Source organism: Nycticebus coucang, chromosome 13, assembly GCF_027406575.1.
Source record: "Nycticebus coucang isolate mNycCou1 chromosome 13, mNycCou1.pri, whole genome shotgun sequence".
Taxonomy (NCBI): domain Eukaryota; kingdom Metazoa; phylum Chordata; class Mammalia; order Primates; family Lorisidae; genus Nycticebus; species Nycticebus coucang.
The window spans coordinates 17,626,931-17,644,825 of NC_069792.1; the positions used below are offsets into that span (position 1 = coordinate 17,626,931).

Genomic DNA, 17,895 nt, shown 5'->3' on the forward strand with positions numbered 1-17,895 from the left:
CATATTAATAAAATAAAGGTAAGAAATCATATGATTATTGATAAATGTAGGAAAAGCATTTGAAATTAACACCATCATGATAAAAATTAAATAGAAGCCAATTTCTTTAATCTGATAAAGTAGCTATAAAAAATGCTACATCTGGGCAGTGCCTGTGGCTCAGTGAATAGGGCGCCGCTGGCCCCATATACCAAGGGTGGTGGGTTCAAACTCGGCCAAACTGCAACAAAAAAATAGCTGGGCGTGGTGGCAGGCGCCTGTAGTCCCAGCTACTCAGGAGGCTGAGGCAAGAGAATCGCCTAAGCCCAAGAGCTGGAGGTTGCTGTGAACTGTGACGTCACGGCAGTCTAGAGAGGGCAACAAAATAAGACTCTGTCTCTAAAAAAAAATGCTGCATCTAACATCATACTTAATGGTGAAATGCTTCTTCCTTGAATTCAGGAACAACACAGAATTGTCTATCATTACCTATCATTACTTTTTAAAATATTGTACTGGAAGAACGAATCACAATTAAGTCAAGAAAAAAGGTATAAAATTTGGAAAGGAAGAATAAAACTCATTATTCACAGATTACATGATTATTTAGGTAGAAAATCTCAAAGAATCTACAGACTATTAGAATTAGTAGTCAATTTCACAAGGTTACCTAATTGATATAGGGATACACAAATCAATTTTATTTCTATATAATGGCAATGAACGACTGGAAAATGAAATGATTATCTAAAAAAATGCATTTAGAAGGCTCAGGGGCCCATAGCTCAGTGAGTAGGGCACTGGCCACATACACCAAAGCTGGCAGGTTTGAGCCCAGTCCAGGCCTGCTGAACAACAATGACAACTGCAAAGAAAAAATAGTCAGGCGTTGTGACGGGTGCCTGTAGTCCCAGCTACTTGGGAGGCTGAGGCAAGAGAATCGCTTAAGCCCAAGAATTTGAGGTTGCTGTGAGCTGTGACACCAAGGCACTCTACCAAGGATGACATAGTGAGACTCTGTCTCAAAAAAAAAAGAAGGCATCTTTCCGCTCGCACTGCAGGGAGATGGCTCAGCGACTTCTCCTGAGGAGGTTTCTGGCCTCTGTCATCTCCAGGAAGCTCCCTAAGGGTGGGTGGCCACCCCTCACCTCTGGGGCCCTGCAGACCCCACAGTGCAGTCTTGGTGGCCTGACAGTAATACCCAGCCCAGCCCGGACAATAGGTACCACCAAGGTCCATTTAACAACCTTTAACATCCAAGATGGACCTGACTTTCAAGACTGAGTTGTCAACAGTGAGACTCCAGTGGTTGTGGATTTCTATGCACAGTGTTAGCAGTACCCACTGTGCTAGCCATTAAGAACGGGGATGTGGTGGACAAGTTTGTGGGCATCAAGGATGAGGACCAGCTGGAAGCCTTCCTGAAGAAGCTGATTGGCTGACAAGCAGGGAAGAGTCCTGACTGCCTGGGACCCCCCATAGTCCCAAGGAGGGATCCCCATAGAACTCACAGTCCTCTGTGCTGGCCTTTTCTGCCACCTCCCTCTGTCTGGCCCCTGTGGCCCGTGCTTTGGAGACAAGCCTCCAAACACAGGAGCCACACATTATTAAGATGTTTTTGAGCCGGCTGACTGCCAGGGTGGCCGTCAGAGGAATGGTGCTGCTGCTGGCCTGGGGACAGTGCCTTCCCACCCACCTACTCTTGTTTGCTTCCAGGGCTTGTTTCAGTTCTCCAGGATGCTTGGGGAGAGCCCAGGGCCAGCCCACAGCGTTCCTGGTCACGCAGCAACACCTTGGTCCCTCCTGATGTGAACATCTGCCTCCTAATGTCTTTCTTTCCTGCTGCGGTTTTGTAAAAAGAAAAAGAAAAAAGAAACCAGAACACGTGAGAGTAATATATAATTCTCTCATTTTTTTGTAGGTCTGTAATAAAGAACTTTATGTGATCCCTTCTACCTCCTGCTGTGAAGCACTGGCCTGGGCCCCCCAACCCCTCACTAAAATCCCAGTAGCTGCCCCCCACCCCCAAGAGCCACCTCCTCCTTTCCTCCCAGGCATGAGGGCAGAGGACAAGCATTGGGCTGGGAAAGCCCTGGAGATTCTTGATTCTGGAAGGTTCAAGACACCACCTTCCCTCACATTAGCTGGTCCTTTGATCCTTGAAGCAGGAGGCTTAACTGTGAACAAATCAGATCAATAAAGTACAGGGGTTTCTACTGTTAAAAAAAAGAAAAAGAAAAAGAAAAAATACATTTACAACCATATTGGAAATACCTAATACTTCGGAATAAATCTAATAGAATATGTGCAAGACTTGTACAGACTTTGCTGAGGGCATTTAAGGAAGCCCAAATAAAAGGAAAGCGGTACCATTTTCATGGGTTGTTATGATTCAGTATTATTAAGATGTCAGTTTCCCTTAAGTTATCGGTAGAGTCAATGCAGTACCAGCAGGCTTCTTGATAATTTGATTTATAAGGTAGTAAAAACCTATAGAGCAACAATAATCTTGTAGAAAAAGGTAGAACAGGAACAAAGAGGATTTAAATTATTGCATATCAAGACATGATTTAAGATAGTTTTGGCATAAGGTTTACAGACTATTGGAACAGAATAGAGGGCACAGGAACAGACCCAACTCATATACTGTTATCTGATTTATGGCATAGGTGTTTCTATAATTCAATAGATTAATTAGATAGCTGCTATACCAAAAAAAATGAATGAATCTTGGACCTGGGCCTACATACAAATTACTTTAAGAGTGGTCATTGAAGAAGGAAAAGAAGAAAAAAAAAAAAAAAAAGAAAATAGTGACTAATTCTCATATAAATTAGATTTAATTTTGACCAAAGTACATTACTTAAACATTAATTTTTAATTAAACTTGTTAATATGTTGTTTAGGATATTGCACCCTCATTTATAAGTGAAATATGTTTGTAATTTCTCCTTTATGATAATATATTTTCTCCAATTTTAATATCAGGTGTACCCAGATCAAGTAGAATGATTTTGAAGATTCCTTCTTTTTCTTTTGTCGATAAGATTTGGCATGATCTGTTTTTTTAAATTATCTTTTACTTTTATTTATAAATATTAGTTGTCTATTTTTTGAAACTTAAAAAATAAGTTAACTGATGACTCCATACTGAATCTGAGAGTCAAAGCATTCTATAATAGACATACTCTTATTTGACAACGTGAATGTTACTTTCTTTGCATTATTATTGTGTAATATCGTGATGTAGCAATTGTCTGATTTCTTTTCTGAATGTATTTATGTTCGTTTGTTCTTTACGAGGTTTTTGTTTTTGTCCTTATCTTAAGCATTGTTATTGTTATTAAATTTTAAGCCTTTTTAATTTTGTGAAGGTAAAAAATGGAAACCTAATAAACACATGTATATGTAAAAATTAAAAAAAAAAAAAAAGGACGGGTCATTGACCTAAATGTGAATCTAACACTATAAAGTTCTTAGATAAAATGTAGGAGCATGTCTTTAAGGCTTTGTTGGGGTAGAGGTGGGAGTTTGTTGGGGGTAGGGGGAGAGGTGTACTTTTCAGGACTTGAAAAGTACTAACCATGAAGTTGTAGTTTGAGGAAAGGGACTTTGTTGAAATGAAGAACTTTTCATCAGAAGATATAATTAAAATGGTGAACAGGGAGCCACAGGACAGGAAAATATATTTGCAGTTCACATATCTGTAGGATATGTGTGTATATCTATATCTACATATCTAAATACTATAAAAACACGTGTAATATATATCCTTTCTATATATCTATATAGCCTGCAAGTCAATAGGAAAAAGCAATTCAATTTAAAAAATGGACAAAGGACTTGGATAGGTATTTCACAAAAAAAGACATCCAAATGTAGAAAGCAAATTAATTAGAAGGTACGCTAGATTGTATTCTTTGAAGTATTTTATTTAAGCCACAACTGCTGTAGAAAACAAATACTCGTAATAGTTGTAATTCTGAAGTATATTGTTAACTATCTTAGGGCCATTGATGTTGTACATGATGATGTGACATCACTTCATATGACCCTAACATGACACTAATGCTTTACTTGCCACTAGAACCATCAGAGGACAGCAGCTCACTAAGTGAGTCTCACCATGTCTCTAAGCTCATTACATCGGTTGAGATGCCATTGCTAATGCGTAGTTAAAAATGAATAGTATATTTAGATTGTTCTATATGGTTCTTTTTTTTTTATTGTTGGGGATTCATTGTGAGTACTTGGCTCAAACAACCAGAACCCCTAGGGATGGGGTCTTATGGTTCTTAATTTTATTTCTGTGACCTACCTTTAATGCCATACCAGGTGATAAAGAATAAGAATTAAAAAGTTAGTGTTTTCTGTTGACTAAACATTAAGTTAATAAAATTATAAATAATTTGGAAGGCATTATATATTGTTACTTATCTGCTAAGATAATGTATTATAATTATTATAGATAATTATTAAGATAATTAATGGTACTATAATCATTATAGTACTATCAATCAGTAGTATAAAGGAAATACTCTTGTAAATAAAAATTGAACTTAATGTAAGTAATAATTTTTTTTTTTTTTTGGCTGGGGCTGGGTTTGAACCCACCGCCCCCGGCATATGGGGCCGGTGCCTTCAGCCACAGGTACCACCCAATGTAAGTAATAATTTATAAATGACCCTGAATCGTGGTTTTCTTTCCCTTCTTACATATAAACCCATCAAGTAGAATTTTGAAGCCATAAGTAACTAAAAAATGAACAAAAAAGTAGTACAAGCGACCTTAAACACATGACTTTTTAGAAAGTAAATTGCTTCTTCATGACATGGGAAAGCTGTGCCTACTAGGAAGTCTCATCCTTTCAGTATTGTTGTCTTTGTGACTGTATGTGAAAGAGATATGTAGCTTTGGTTACCAGTTATGAATGCTGCACTCTTTATGCAGTCAGAGTGCTAAAAGCACAAATGAAATTTTAGGAATAGTGTGTTCATTCTTACCCAGTCTTATTCCTTTCTCTTGCTGTGCGTTCATTCACATTCATTCACACATTTTGACGAACATTATCTTGACTAAAAGTTTAGCGCCTCACATTACAGAATTGAATAAAGTATGGTCTTGTTTTAATGATAGTTTTATAGTTTAATTTCATATGTGATACTTAATTCCGAACATGAGAATCCAAACTGTTACTCTCCTTGGGCTTAAATTCTGTACCTTTAAAAATGACATTTAGATTCTTTTGTGAGGAAAGTTCCTTTCAAGGATGATTTAAAATTTCAAGCATATGGAATGCTTTGGATTCTTTGGAAGGCAGGGAAGCTCCATGCTCCTCACCCATGACCTGCCTCCTCTGGGCCTGCCACTCTGCCTGCAACTCAGAAGTTCATCATATTGTTTTCATAGACCTGGATTTCTATTAAAATCGGTAAAGATCCATTCGTGTTCATTCTGCTTTGGACATTTGCTCCTGAAATATTTCAGTGATGTAATAATGCAGTGAAATGACACATTCATGTTAAGTTCTCATCATTTAGCTGCATTGTGAGGAATAAGGGACAAAAATAGTGGTTTTCATGGTAGTTTATAAACTGTAGTTATTTCATTTTAGAGTCCTTTTAATTGAATCTTTTTTTTATTAAATCATAGCTGTGTACATTAATGTGATCATGGGGCACTATACACTGGTTTTATAGACCATTTGACATATTTTCATCACATTGGTTAACATAGCCTTCCTGGCATTTTCTTAATTATTGTGTTAAGACATTTATATTCTGCATTTACTAAGTTTCACATGTACCCTTGTAAGATGCACCGTAGGTGTAATTTTAATTGAATCTTTAAGGAAAATTTTTATGTTGTTTAGAAATAATTTCTTTATACTATAGTGTTTTGTATGTATAGCGGGACTAAAAAAGGGGATAGGGGCTTCAGAAATCTGAATACTCGGGTGGCACCTGTGGCTCAAAGGAGTAAGGCGCTGGCCCCATATACTGGAGGTGGTGGGTTCAAACCCAGCCCCAGCCAAAAACTGCAAAAAAAAAAAAAAAACCATGAAGAGAAATCTGAGTACTCACTGATGTCTGTGTTTCCTGACGTAATATTTTACTGTTAAATATTTGACAGTTGTATCATTTTATTTTTAACACCTTTATTGAGGTATAATTTGTATATCATAAAATGTACCTATTTAAAGTGCATAATTCAGTGGTTTTAGTATATTTAAAAGTTTCACAATTATTTATCTTAAAATGTAAGTTGAGTTTTGAGTTTTTTTAAATAAGGAAACACTACTCAAAATTGAAAATTATCTTTAAAAATATCCATTTACAGAGTTTCTCTTTGGGATGATAAAAAAATTAAGGAAATGGATAGTGGTGATGGTTGCACAACATTATTGAATATACTTAATGTCACTGAATTGCATGCTTAACAATGGCTAAAATGATATATTTTATATTATATATGCTTTACTACAGTAAAAAATTAACATCTGTTACAACTTTAAATTTGAAGTTAAAAAAATTAACATTCATATTGATTTTTTTCTGGAAATTTCATCCTATGCAACGTATAGCCCTAATAATTTTTTTCTTAGAAACATGTTATAGTGAACATATTCTTGTATGCTAAATATTATGTTAATTTTTTCAGACTGAATAAAAAAAGAAAAAACATTTCCCAGATTGAAAATGACATATTAAAATTGTTGCAGGTATTTATTTCTGTAGAGAGTAGAGTAAAATTAAGTGTAGAAGATAAGCAGCTTTTCTTTGCTTTAATTGTGCTGTTCTTGAAAAAGTAAGATGTCAGTTAGTGCAGAAGCATTTATCTTAATAGTAGAAAAAGTAAATATAATGTACACAGATAATGTGCATATATAATAATAAATATGAAAGTACCTGTAGATGAATAAAGAAAATCTCTGGAGGGAGTCAGAAAAAATAATATTGGCTGTTCTGGGCACAAGAACAGGGTGGTAGGGTTCATTGAAGAGAATACTTTAGCTATGTGAATATGTTACCCATTGAGACATAAGGTATTCTGATCCTAGTCTCACAAATCAACGTTAAGTGTGTTCCTTCTTACTTTGTTTCCAGACATAGAACTTCTTGAAATTTTTTTGAAAATGAACTTTATTAAGAAGTTATTTTCTTTATAGGAATTGATTATGGCTTAAGTTTACCACTTGGGGAAGACTATGAACGGAAGAAACATAAACTTAAAGAGGAATTACGGCAAGATTACAGACGTTATCTTACTCAGGTAATGCGTTCTATTAATGAATTGGGTTGTTTTTCAGTGATACCTAGCAGAATAGTAGTAGAGTCAAAGTTATATGACACTGATAGAGTAAAAGATGGTGCTTGGAAATGGTGCTGGGGAACATCATAGACTCTTGACTTTTGGAGTAGGGCAGTGGTTTTAATTTTAAATGATATTGTAATTCTGATTGTTCATATTTTTGTTAATGTTGTCATGGTTTAAAATAGCCCAATTTTAATTCCTACTCTTAACAAACCCCAACCATGTATTAAAATGATATATGGATTATTAGTTGCTAATTATTTTCCTATGGGCTAAATTTAATAAAATTTTATTTAACATATTTATTTAAACACCACAGTCCTTGTTTTATGACATAAAGTTTTATAATACTTAGCAGAACCCTTATTTTAAGTGTATTTTGTAAGCTTATGGCTACAGATTTATTGTAAATTTTAAAATGTAATTTACTTTGTAAGTTTTAGAATTCTTTTTTTTTTTTTAAGAGGCAGAGTCTCACTTTGTCACCCTTGGCAGAGTGCTATGGCATTGGCATCACAACAACCTCCAGCTCTCGGGCTTAGGCAATTCTGAGGCAAGGCCTCAGCCTCCCTAGTAGCTGGGACTACAGATGCCCACTGCCCACCACAACACCCAGCTTTTTTTTGTTGCAGTTTGGCTGGGGCCAGGTTTGAACCTGCTGCCCTTGGTATATGGGGCCGGTGCCCTACTCACTGAACCACAGGCACCACCCTTAAAATTCTTTTAAACAATCATGTTTCTAGTCATTCCAGAATGTTCTTTAGTTTTTCAGTGCTCTATAATGTTTGTTCCAAATATACAAATGGTCTGTTATTTATTTTGATTTTCACATGGAGAGAATAAACTTTAACTGACTATATTTTATCTGTGGTTTGTTTCCCTTGACTTTAGGGCATTTCACAAGCAAAAAGAAAGGTAGGGTTGCCTGCAAAATGTTTCCTTTAGCTTTTTGTTTTGTTTTGTTTTGCTTACGGATCTAGTAGCTTGCAATCCTTTGCATTTATGAGATTCAAATCAATTAGAAAAGTAGCCTCATTTGTGATTTTGAGATGTTTGAATGGTACCATTTTGTCCTTTGTTTTTAGTTAGATAGTTGTCTACACATTATAATGTTCCATTAATATAATTATTACTTTTGATTCCTGCTTTACGTTTGTTTTTGTTGCTTTCTTATGCATCCTTTATAAACATCCTGCAGCTATTTTAAACCTGTTTGTTTTCAGCATGCTAGTTTTTATTCCTTTAATTATACTAATCACAGATTAATAAAATAGAATATCATGATATTTGAAGATGTTTTAACTATGTGTTGTCAGGATTTGGATTATGCAATATTTTTACACCAGAAATTTTGGATTACCCTTGTAGATTTATATTGGAAAACAAGGAGAAACTGTCTTTATAGTTTTATAAAAGTGTTTCAAAAAAGAATTGCACACATTCATTCAGTATTCAAGTAATATTTTCTAAACACTTATGAAGATGCCTCATGTGTGGATCCTGTCTTCAGGGGACTTAGAATCTAATTGTAGAGGTAACATTCACATTCAGAAAGTGTTAACTACAACAAGAAGGATATAATGATCAGGAAAGGCCTCATAATGGGAGTCATTATTTTGTAAGGCATTATAGGATATGTGAAATTTGGCTAATCTTGAGGAAGAATCAAGAGAAAGCTTCTCACAGAATACGATTCTTTTTGAGAGTAGTAAGAAATAGAAGGGAAATAGTACAAATGATACATATAGTTGTGGTAGAGGAGTGATGTTTCCTTAAAATGAAAGAGACAGTTTTTGGTTGACATCTGAAAAGGTGGGAGTGGAAAGGAAAATGAGGGAAAATAATGAAAACTACATAGGATATGGGGGTAGTGGCTGCAGCTTTTTGGATCCCTTCTTACTTCTGGATCTCTCATGGCTTCCTAACTTTTGGCTTGCATGAATATTTAAATTTTAAAAAAACCTCTTTTTTTGGTGGGGGGGACAGAGCCTCAAGCTGTTGCCCTGGGTAGAGTGCGGTGGCATCACAGCTAACGGCAACCTCCTGGGCTCAAGCGAGTCTCCTGCCTCCCCCTCTCAAGTAGCAGAGACTATAGGTGCCCGCCACAAAGCCCAGCTATTTTTTTGTTGTTGTTGCAGCTGTTGTTGTTGTTTGGCAGGTGTGGGCTGGATTCAAACCCGCCAGCTCAGGTGTACATGGCTGGCGACTTAGCCTTTTGAGCCACAGGCGCCGAGCCAAAAAAACCTCTTAATTTTGTCAAGAAGGGCTATTAAAATAAACAACTATCATCTTCTTCCTAGTTTTTAGAATAAAAGATGCCTGACCATCTAAATGTAGAGAAGACATGATCTTAGGAGAAAAGTTTTTATATTGCATTAGTAAATTAATGTTTCCAGTCCAGATCTGTCTGTCTGAACCTCAGACTTTTCCCTTAGAAATGTAACTGATATCTTATGTAGAACATGTCCAAAACAGAACTCCTGATTTCCATTCTTTTCCTCCTCATCGTCTAGAAGCCTGCACTATCTATAGCCTGGGTTTTAAAAAATATATATGTATGTATGTGTATATATATATATATATTTTTTTTTTTTTTTTTTCTTTTTTTTAAAGACAAAATCTTGCTGCTGCCCAGGCTAGAGTGCAGTGGTGTGATCACAACTCACAGTAGCCTCAAATTCTTGGGCTCAAGTGATCCTCTTCCTTCAGCTTCTTGAGTAGCTGGGGCTACAGGTGCCCTCATGCCTGGCTAGTTTTTCTATTTTTTTAAAGACGAGGTCTCACTCTTACTCTGCCTTGTTTTGAACTACTGGCTTCAAGTAACCATTCTACCTTTATCTCCAAAGTGCTAGGATTACAGGTGTGAGCCACTGCACCCAGCCTATAGAAGGGTTTTGTTTGTTTGTTTGTTTGTTTTTTTGGTTTTTGTCACAGCTGATATTACTGTCTTGAATATGATACAATTATTCTTCATTATATTTGTTATTTCTTATCATTTTCCTCTGTTTGAATGTGACCTGTATGTAGGAGGGTAAGGATCTTCATCTGTTTTCTTCACTGACAAGTTCCAAATACATCAAAGCATTTGGGCATGTGGTAGGTGCTCAACACCTATTAAATGAGTGAGTGAATGACTAAAGTCCAGCTTTTAAAAAACTCACTATGTTGTCCTTGTTTATTTTTTTCATTTTATTGAAAGTTTCAAACATCATCTTGGACTTGTGTTGGGAGTGGGGAATTGTCCAATAAAGGAATGAGGATGTTTTATCTGTCTTTCCCAGGGTTGGAACTCTTTTCTTTCAAACATTTGTAACTTTACAGAATGATTAGGTTTATAATGTTTTTCAATATATAGGCAGTACACTGACTCAGGGCTCTAATTATGTGGATTTATTTCCTTTGTCAAATAAGTTTAGAGTCCTATATAACCAACTTTCAAATTAGCTTTTGTACACAACATAAATTGTAAACTCAGATTTAATGAAACTTTATTAATCACATTTGCTAATCACTCTGTTTGCATAATATTTTGAATATCATGCTTTTATTGCAGCTGGTATATAGATTGTAGTTATTTGTTAAAATGTGTGTTTCTTTAACTGAATCTCTTGAATATAGGAAATGTATACTTATACTTATTTGCCTTAGGAATAAAAGAACAGTAGAGAACTAAGAATGGAGAATATGTGCTTAGAACAGGACTATAAATTCTGAAAGTTTTCTTTTTTCTATGCTTCTAATCATCATGAATCAGCGGATATTTATGTGTATTGCAAATGAAAATTAAGGCCTGCTTTTAGTAAAGTATCATTAAAGGCCTGATTCTCCTTCTCAGGGAATTGTTGATTAGAAAAAAATTATCTTTTTTCCAGTTGCTTTTGGTGTGGTCTCTCTAGATTTGTAGTTTCAATCTTTATTCTTTTGCTCTACATAATGCAATACTAATTTAGAATATAGAATGTAAAGACATTTATGAAATGTTTTATAAAAGCAATTAGGTAATATATATATTTTTAATGTGTATATATACAGAAAAATTTTCTATCCACGGGTGAACCAGATCCGTCTACTCTGGGAGTGTCTCTTCCTATTGGTGAGAGGTTATCTGCCAAGGTAGGTATTAGGAGTAGTTATTGTGGGTAGAAGTTTTCCAAGGTATCAAAATCATGAAAGAACATACTGACTTTACATCTTTTATATTAACCTGGATGGAGGTTAGTAAAGCATTCTTTTTAGTAAAGCATCACAAGAATGGAGAAGCAAGAATCCAATGTACTCAATTACTCATGAACTAATACAAGGTGGGGTAAGGAAATGAGGAAGTGGGAGGAGGGTGGGAGATGGGGGGGTCACGATGTGTGGCATACCTCTTGGGGGCAAGACACAATTTTAAAAGGGACTTTATCTAAAAACTGCAATAAGTATAACCTAATTCTTTGTACCCTCAATGAATCCCAAATAATAAAAAAATGTAAATAGAAAATTACATCATTTCTCTGTACTTCATATATTTATTTTTCAAAAATCTATGGAGTTCCTTGTTGTGATACTTAAAAGAAATTTTTAAGTATTAGATTTGTTACCATGTAGTGAGATGTATTTCTTTAATATATTGATTCTTTTACTGTATTTGGTTATACTTAATTGAATATTCAAAATTCCTTTTGTCTGCATTGGTTTTTGAGTAAAGTTTATGCCATGTGACATTCTGTGGAATGAATGGAACTGAGAGTATAGAGACCTTTTATGTGGGGTGAGGGTAGGGGCTCTTTGAATGAGTGTCTTTGTTATTCCACTAATACATGTCCATACTCTTTAGAGGTGGTTATGATAAAGCAGTGTAGACCTCTCACAAAAATCTCTTCCCAAGGTAAATTAGAGATCACGAAATAGTATATAGGACAAAAATGGATAGTAAAGTTTCATAAGACAGATGTAGTTTCTTTAGTATTTTTTTAGATTATGTTGTTTCAGTGACATTGGAGGTATTAGGGTTTAAGAACATTTCCTAATGTAATATATTTGTGTTTTAACAGAACATTTCATTATGATATTTTAGTATCTGGGGTAATTTTACCTTTTCAAATTTAAAATATGATGAGGATCCTTCTTTGACTTTGGGAAGGAAATTGTTAGCAGGTGGTGGGGGAGTGGGTTATAGGATTGGGGGAGGGAGTTATGTATCTCTGAGAAGGAAAAAAGGAAGGTAACCCCGTCATATCTGCTTGTGATAGACTTCCTGGCAAACACAGTCATTGTATTTACTAGTGGGAGAGATTTATTTATGAATGCTTTTGGCTGGATGTACCTGGTTTAACTAGGATTGCTGTTGGTTATTAAACCTGGAGTTTCGGGCATGGTTCTTTGGAAAATATCACCTACGCTCTGTAACTACTGTAGTACAAAATGGAGGTGTTTCACAAAGAAACAGCTCCCTTCTTTTAGTGATCTCCTGTATTAATGGACCAAAACCATGTAGCCATGCTTATTTTCATGTGGTAAGAAAGACTTGAAGAGCTCCACTGGACTTGAAACTCTTCCTGTTTCTCCTGTGCCTTAGAATTACTTCTGTCTTTGAAATTATTAGGAAAGCTTGATTCTGGGTAAGAGCTCTGATTTGTATGATTTTGATTTGACATTCATATTTGACTTCAAAGTACTTTTTCTTGAAGTTGAAGTTAACATTTCTTTTGATTTCTATTTTAAGGAAAGGTTGAAACTTGAACGCAACAAAGAATACAATCAATTTCTCAGGGGTAAAGAGGAATCCAGTGAAAAGTTCAGACAGACAGAAAAGAGTAATGAGGTAGGTTTTGCTTTAAAAGCAAATCTTTAATACTATAGGCTGAATATTTTGTATTTTAAAAGTATTTTATGTTTTAGACATTTCTCTTGTTTTTTATGAAAATATTTGAAAAATAAAGCCAAAATTATATCAAACACAGGATATTTAAATATTTAGTTTTGGAAATTGTTTTATTTCATGTTGAAGAACTTACCCTACCTTTAAAAATTTAATGTCGTTAGGGATATATAAATTTAGAGATGAGATTTATTAAATGATTTTTGTTTATTTTTAGAAGTTTTTGTATTGATAATTTCTAGCTATATATTTTTTTCCAAATTTAAAGGTAGTTGATATTTTTAGGGCCAAAACATTTACTACTTTCTATATTCTTTGTGTTGAGAAAGTATTTAATTTGAAATATTTTGAAGTAATATTTGACTGCCAAAGTATATCTATTATCTCATTGGATAGGAATTGGTATTTAGTTAATTTTTACAGTCACTTATCGGCCAGGCGTGGTGGCTCACGCCTGTAATCCCAGCATTTGGGAGGCCGAGGCAAGTGGATTGCCTAAGCTCACAAGTTTGAAACCAACCTGAGCAAGAGCAAGACCCCCTGTCTCTAAAAAGTAGCTGTGCGCTATGGCTAATACCTCTAGTCCCAGCTACGTGGGAGGCAAGAGAATCACTTGAACCCAAGAGTTTGAGATTGCTGGGAGCTAAGATGCCACGGCACTCTACCAAGGGTGACCAAGTGAGACTCTGTCTCAGGAAAAAATATATATATATAGGTGGTACCTGTGGCTCAAAGGAATAGGGCGCCGGCCCCATATGCCAGAGGTGGCGGGTTCAAACCCAGTCTCGGCCAGAACCTGCAAAAAAAAAAAAAAAAAATATATATATATGTATATGTATGTGTCACTTATCCATATTACTGTTGCCTATCTGTTGGTATTTAATAAGTTTTATTGAAAGATAAAATATTCTTCAATTTTTTTTTTCTTAAACAAGATATTTTTTATGGATGATTAAATGTCAGACTAATTTGGGGGGTTAATTACCATTTATGTGATGTTATCTCATTAAGATCTCTTCTTTATTCTTTTTTAATTGAACAGCCAACGAGTCAAAGAAATAAAAATCAAGTTATTGTAAGTCAAGTTAAGTCTGATTTATCTTCACAAATACAATCATCTTGTGAAAATTCTGAGGATCCTAGGAGAGGAGTCTTAACTCCTTCAGAGGCATACGAAGAGCTTTTGAACCAAAGGCGACTAGAGGAGGACAGATATCGACAACTTGATGATGAAATTGAATTAAGGAATAGAAGAATTATTAAAAAAGCTAATGAAGAAGCAGGCATTTCCAACGCAAAGCATCAAAGGTTTGCAAGCAGGACTGGTATTTCAGGTAGAAGATTTCACAAATTTAATGAGGATTGTGTTTCTGATAGACAATATTATAGACCAGACCGAGACCCTGAAGTAAGTGAAGAAATGGACGAGAGATTTAGATTTGAAAGTGATTTTGATAGAAGACTTTTGAGAGTGTATACAAATGGCAGGTATTTACAGTTTCATTTTTATTTTCTTTATTAATATTGCTGTTGTTACTTTTTATCATTATATTAGGGAGCAACGGTTTCATTTGATTTATCATATTTTATTAATGCTAAGACGCTGTTAGTTCTAAGATGCATCATTATTTTATGTGCTATTGAAAAAAAAAAGGAAAACATTCCAGATGGGGGCTCTGTTATAAAGCTGGAAAACTGAAAGGCTACACCCTTATGTATGCAAATGGGAAGTAAATTTTCCTTCAGAAATGGACAGAAGGGAAACTTCCACAACCCAAACTTGGTACTAGTGGAGGGAGTTAAAAAAAAAAAAATCTTCCCTCGCAATTTAAAGTGGAAACCAGTACTAATTCAGGTTCAAGGTGTGAATTCGTGCTGCCTGTAGTATCCAAAATTACCTAAAGGCAAGGATTCAAAGCTGTCTTGATTCATGGTGCTTCTAGATGACTGGCAGGGGAAAAATGACTATTACTTGCAATTACTTGACTTAAAGCCAGGTCAGCGGCCATCCTAGTTTCAGATGTTTAAATGTGGGGGAAAAGGACACTTTATTTTATTATTATTTTTTTTGCGGTTTTTGGCTGAGGCTGGGTTTGAACCCACCACCTCCAGCATATGTGGGGCCGGTGCCCTACCCCTTTGAGCCACAGGTGCTGCCCGAAAAAGATACTTTAATATAGATGAAATATGGTTTATAATGGGTGTGGTGGCTCATACCTGTAATCCTAGCATTTTGGGAGGCCAAGATGAGGATTGGCCAGGAGTTTGAGACCAGTCTGGACAACATAGTGAGACCTAGTATCTACAACAAAAACAAAAAAAGAAATATAGTTTATTCCTGTATTCATAATTTTTTGGATCAGATTTTCTGATGCTTTTCAGTTTCTTTGAATGATTGTTTATGTGACACTATTTGTAATTTCTTAACTGCTTCAATGAGGTTTTATCTTGTTAAGTCCTGGTTGTCTGAATATTGCACTTGAAATTTGCTATACATGGTGTCCCAAAGGTTGCTACTCATAAAGTTGCCATAGGTAGGGAAAATAGGAAATTGTAGCTAAACGTACTTTATATATATATATATATATATATATATATATATATATATATATATATATATATATATATATAAAATACCTGTCCTTTTTTTTTATTGTTGGGGATTCATTGAGGGTACAAGATGTGTCATACACTGAGACCCTACCCCCCTCCTTCCTTCCCTCTCTGCTCTTCCCTTTTCCCCACCCCCTCCCTCCTTCTCTCTCTCTCTACTCTTCCCTTTTCCTACCCCCCACCATGTCATTAATTGTCATTAATTGTCCTCATATCAAAATTGAATACATAGGATTCATGCTTCTCCATTCTTTTTTTTTTTTTTTTTTTTATTGTTGGGGATTCATTGAGGGTATAATAAGCCAGGTTACACTGATTGCATTTGTTAGGTAAAGTCCCTCTTGCAATCATGTCTTGCCCCCAGAAGGTGTGGCACGCAGCAAGGCCCCGCCCCCCTTCCCTCTCTCTGCTTTTCCTGCCCCGCCCCCCTCCCTCCTTCCCTCTCTCTGCTTTTCCTCCCCTCCCATAACCTTAATTGCCATTAATTGTCCTCATATCAAAATTGAGTACATAGGATTCATGTTTCTCCATTCTTGTGATGCTTTAGTAAGTGTTCCACTTCCATTTAGGTTAATACAAATGCTATAAAGTCTCCATTTTTTTAAATAGCTGAATAGTATTCCATGGTGTACATATACCACAGCTTGTTAATCCATTCCTGAGTTGGGGGGCACTTAGGCTGTTTCCACATTTTGGCAATTGTAAATTGAGCTGTGATAAACAGTCTAGGGCAAGTGTCCTTATGATAAAAGGATTTTTTTCCTTCTGGATAGGTGCCCAGTAATGGGATTGCAGGATGAAGTGGGACTAAGCTTGAGTTCTTTGAGGTTTCTCCATACTTCCTTCCAAAACGTTGTATTAGTTTGCAGTCCCACAGCAGTGTAAAAGTGTTCCTTTCTCTCTACATCCATGTGAGCATCTGCAGTTTTGTGATTTTGTGATGTGGGCCATTCTCACTGGGGTTAGATGATATCTTAGGGTGGTTTTGATTTGCATTTTTCTAATAATTAAGGATGATGAGCTTTTTTTCATGTTTGCTAGCCATTTGTCTACTTGAGAGAAGATTCTGTTCATCTCTCTTGCCTATTGATATATGGGATTGTCTTTTTCATGTGGATTAATTTGAGTTCTCTATAGATCCTAGTTATCAAGCTTTTGTCTGATTCAAAATATGCAAATATCCTTTCCCATTGTGTAGGTGGTCTACTTGCTTTGGTTGTTGTCTCCTTAGCTGTGCAGAAGCTTTTCAGTTTAATTAAGTTCCATTTGTTTATTTTGGTTTTTATTGCAATTGCCATGGCAGTCATCTTCATAAAGTCTTTCCCCAGGCTGGTATCTTCCAGTGTTTTTCCTATGCTTTCTTTGAGGATTTTTATCGTTTCATCCTTAAATTGAAATCCTTTATCCATCTTGAATCAATTTTTGTGAGTAGAGAGAGGTGCAGGTCCAGTTTCAGGTTTTTGCATGTGGATATCCAGTTCTCCCAGCACCATAGGAAGTCTTTCCCCCAGTGTATGTTCTTGTTTGGTTTATGGAAGATTAGGTAGTTGTAAATTGTTAGTTTCATTTCCTGGTTTTCTATTAGATTCCAAATGTCTATGTCTCTATTTTTATGCCAGTACCATGCTGTCTTGACCACTGTGGCCTTATAGTATAGCCTAAAATCTGATATGGTGATGCCCCCAGGCTTTATTTTTGTTACTAAGAACTGCCTTAGTGACAGTTCTTCTGGTTCCATATAAAATGCGGTTTTCTTCTGGAATGAGGCTTCTTCTGGTTCCATACAAAATGCAGAATCCTTTTCTCCAAGTCTTGAAAGTAGGATGTTGGTATTTTAATAGGGATGGCATTGAATTGGTAGATTGCTTTGGGAAGTACAGACATTTTAACAATGTTGATTCTTCCCAGCCATGAGCATGGTATGTTCTTCCATTTGTTAATATCCTCTGCTATTTCTTTTCTTAGGGTTTCATAATTTTCTTTATTTTTTTTTATTAAATCATAACTGTACATTAGTGCAATCAAGGGGTACAATGTGTTGGTTTCATATACAATCTGAAATATTTTCATCAAACTGTCTAATATAGCCTTCATGGCATTTTCTTAGTTATTGTATGTAGACATT

The 17,895-nt window shown here is 35.5% G+C and overlaps 1 protein-coding gene and 1 pseudogene across 6 annotated transcripts in view; both read left to right on the plus strand.

Annotated features, from left to right (window-relative positions):
- The window catches only part of CSPP1 (centrosome and spindle pole associated protein 1), a 139,604-nt gene that overhangs the window by 15,839 nt on the left and 105,870 nt on the right, over positions 1 to 17,895 (plus strand). For all 6 annotated transcript variants that reach the window (XM_053559506.1, XM_053559505.1, XM_053559501.1 and 3 more), the window contains exons 4-8: positions 7,149 to 7,252; positions 8,186 to 8,209; positions 11,327 to 11,407; positions 13,002 to 13,100; positions 14,200 to 14,645. In XM_053559506.1, coding sequence (XP_053415481.1) covers positions 7,149 to 7,252; positions 8,186 to 8,209; positions 11,327 to 11,407; positions 13,002 to 13,100; positions 14,200 to 14,645 — 754 coding nt within the window. The remainder of the gene's footprint in view (positions 1 to 7,148; positions 7,253 to 8,185; positions 8,210 to 11,326; positions 11,408 to 13,001; positions 13,101 to 14,199; positions 14,646 to 17,895) is intronic.
- LOC128563948 (thioredoxin, mitochondrial-like) lies at positions 944 to 1,798 on the plus strand (annotated as a pseudogene).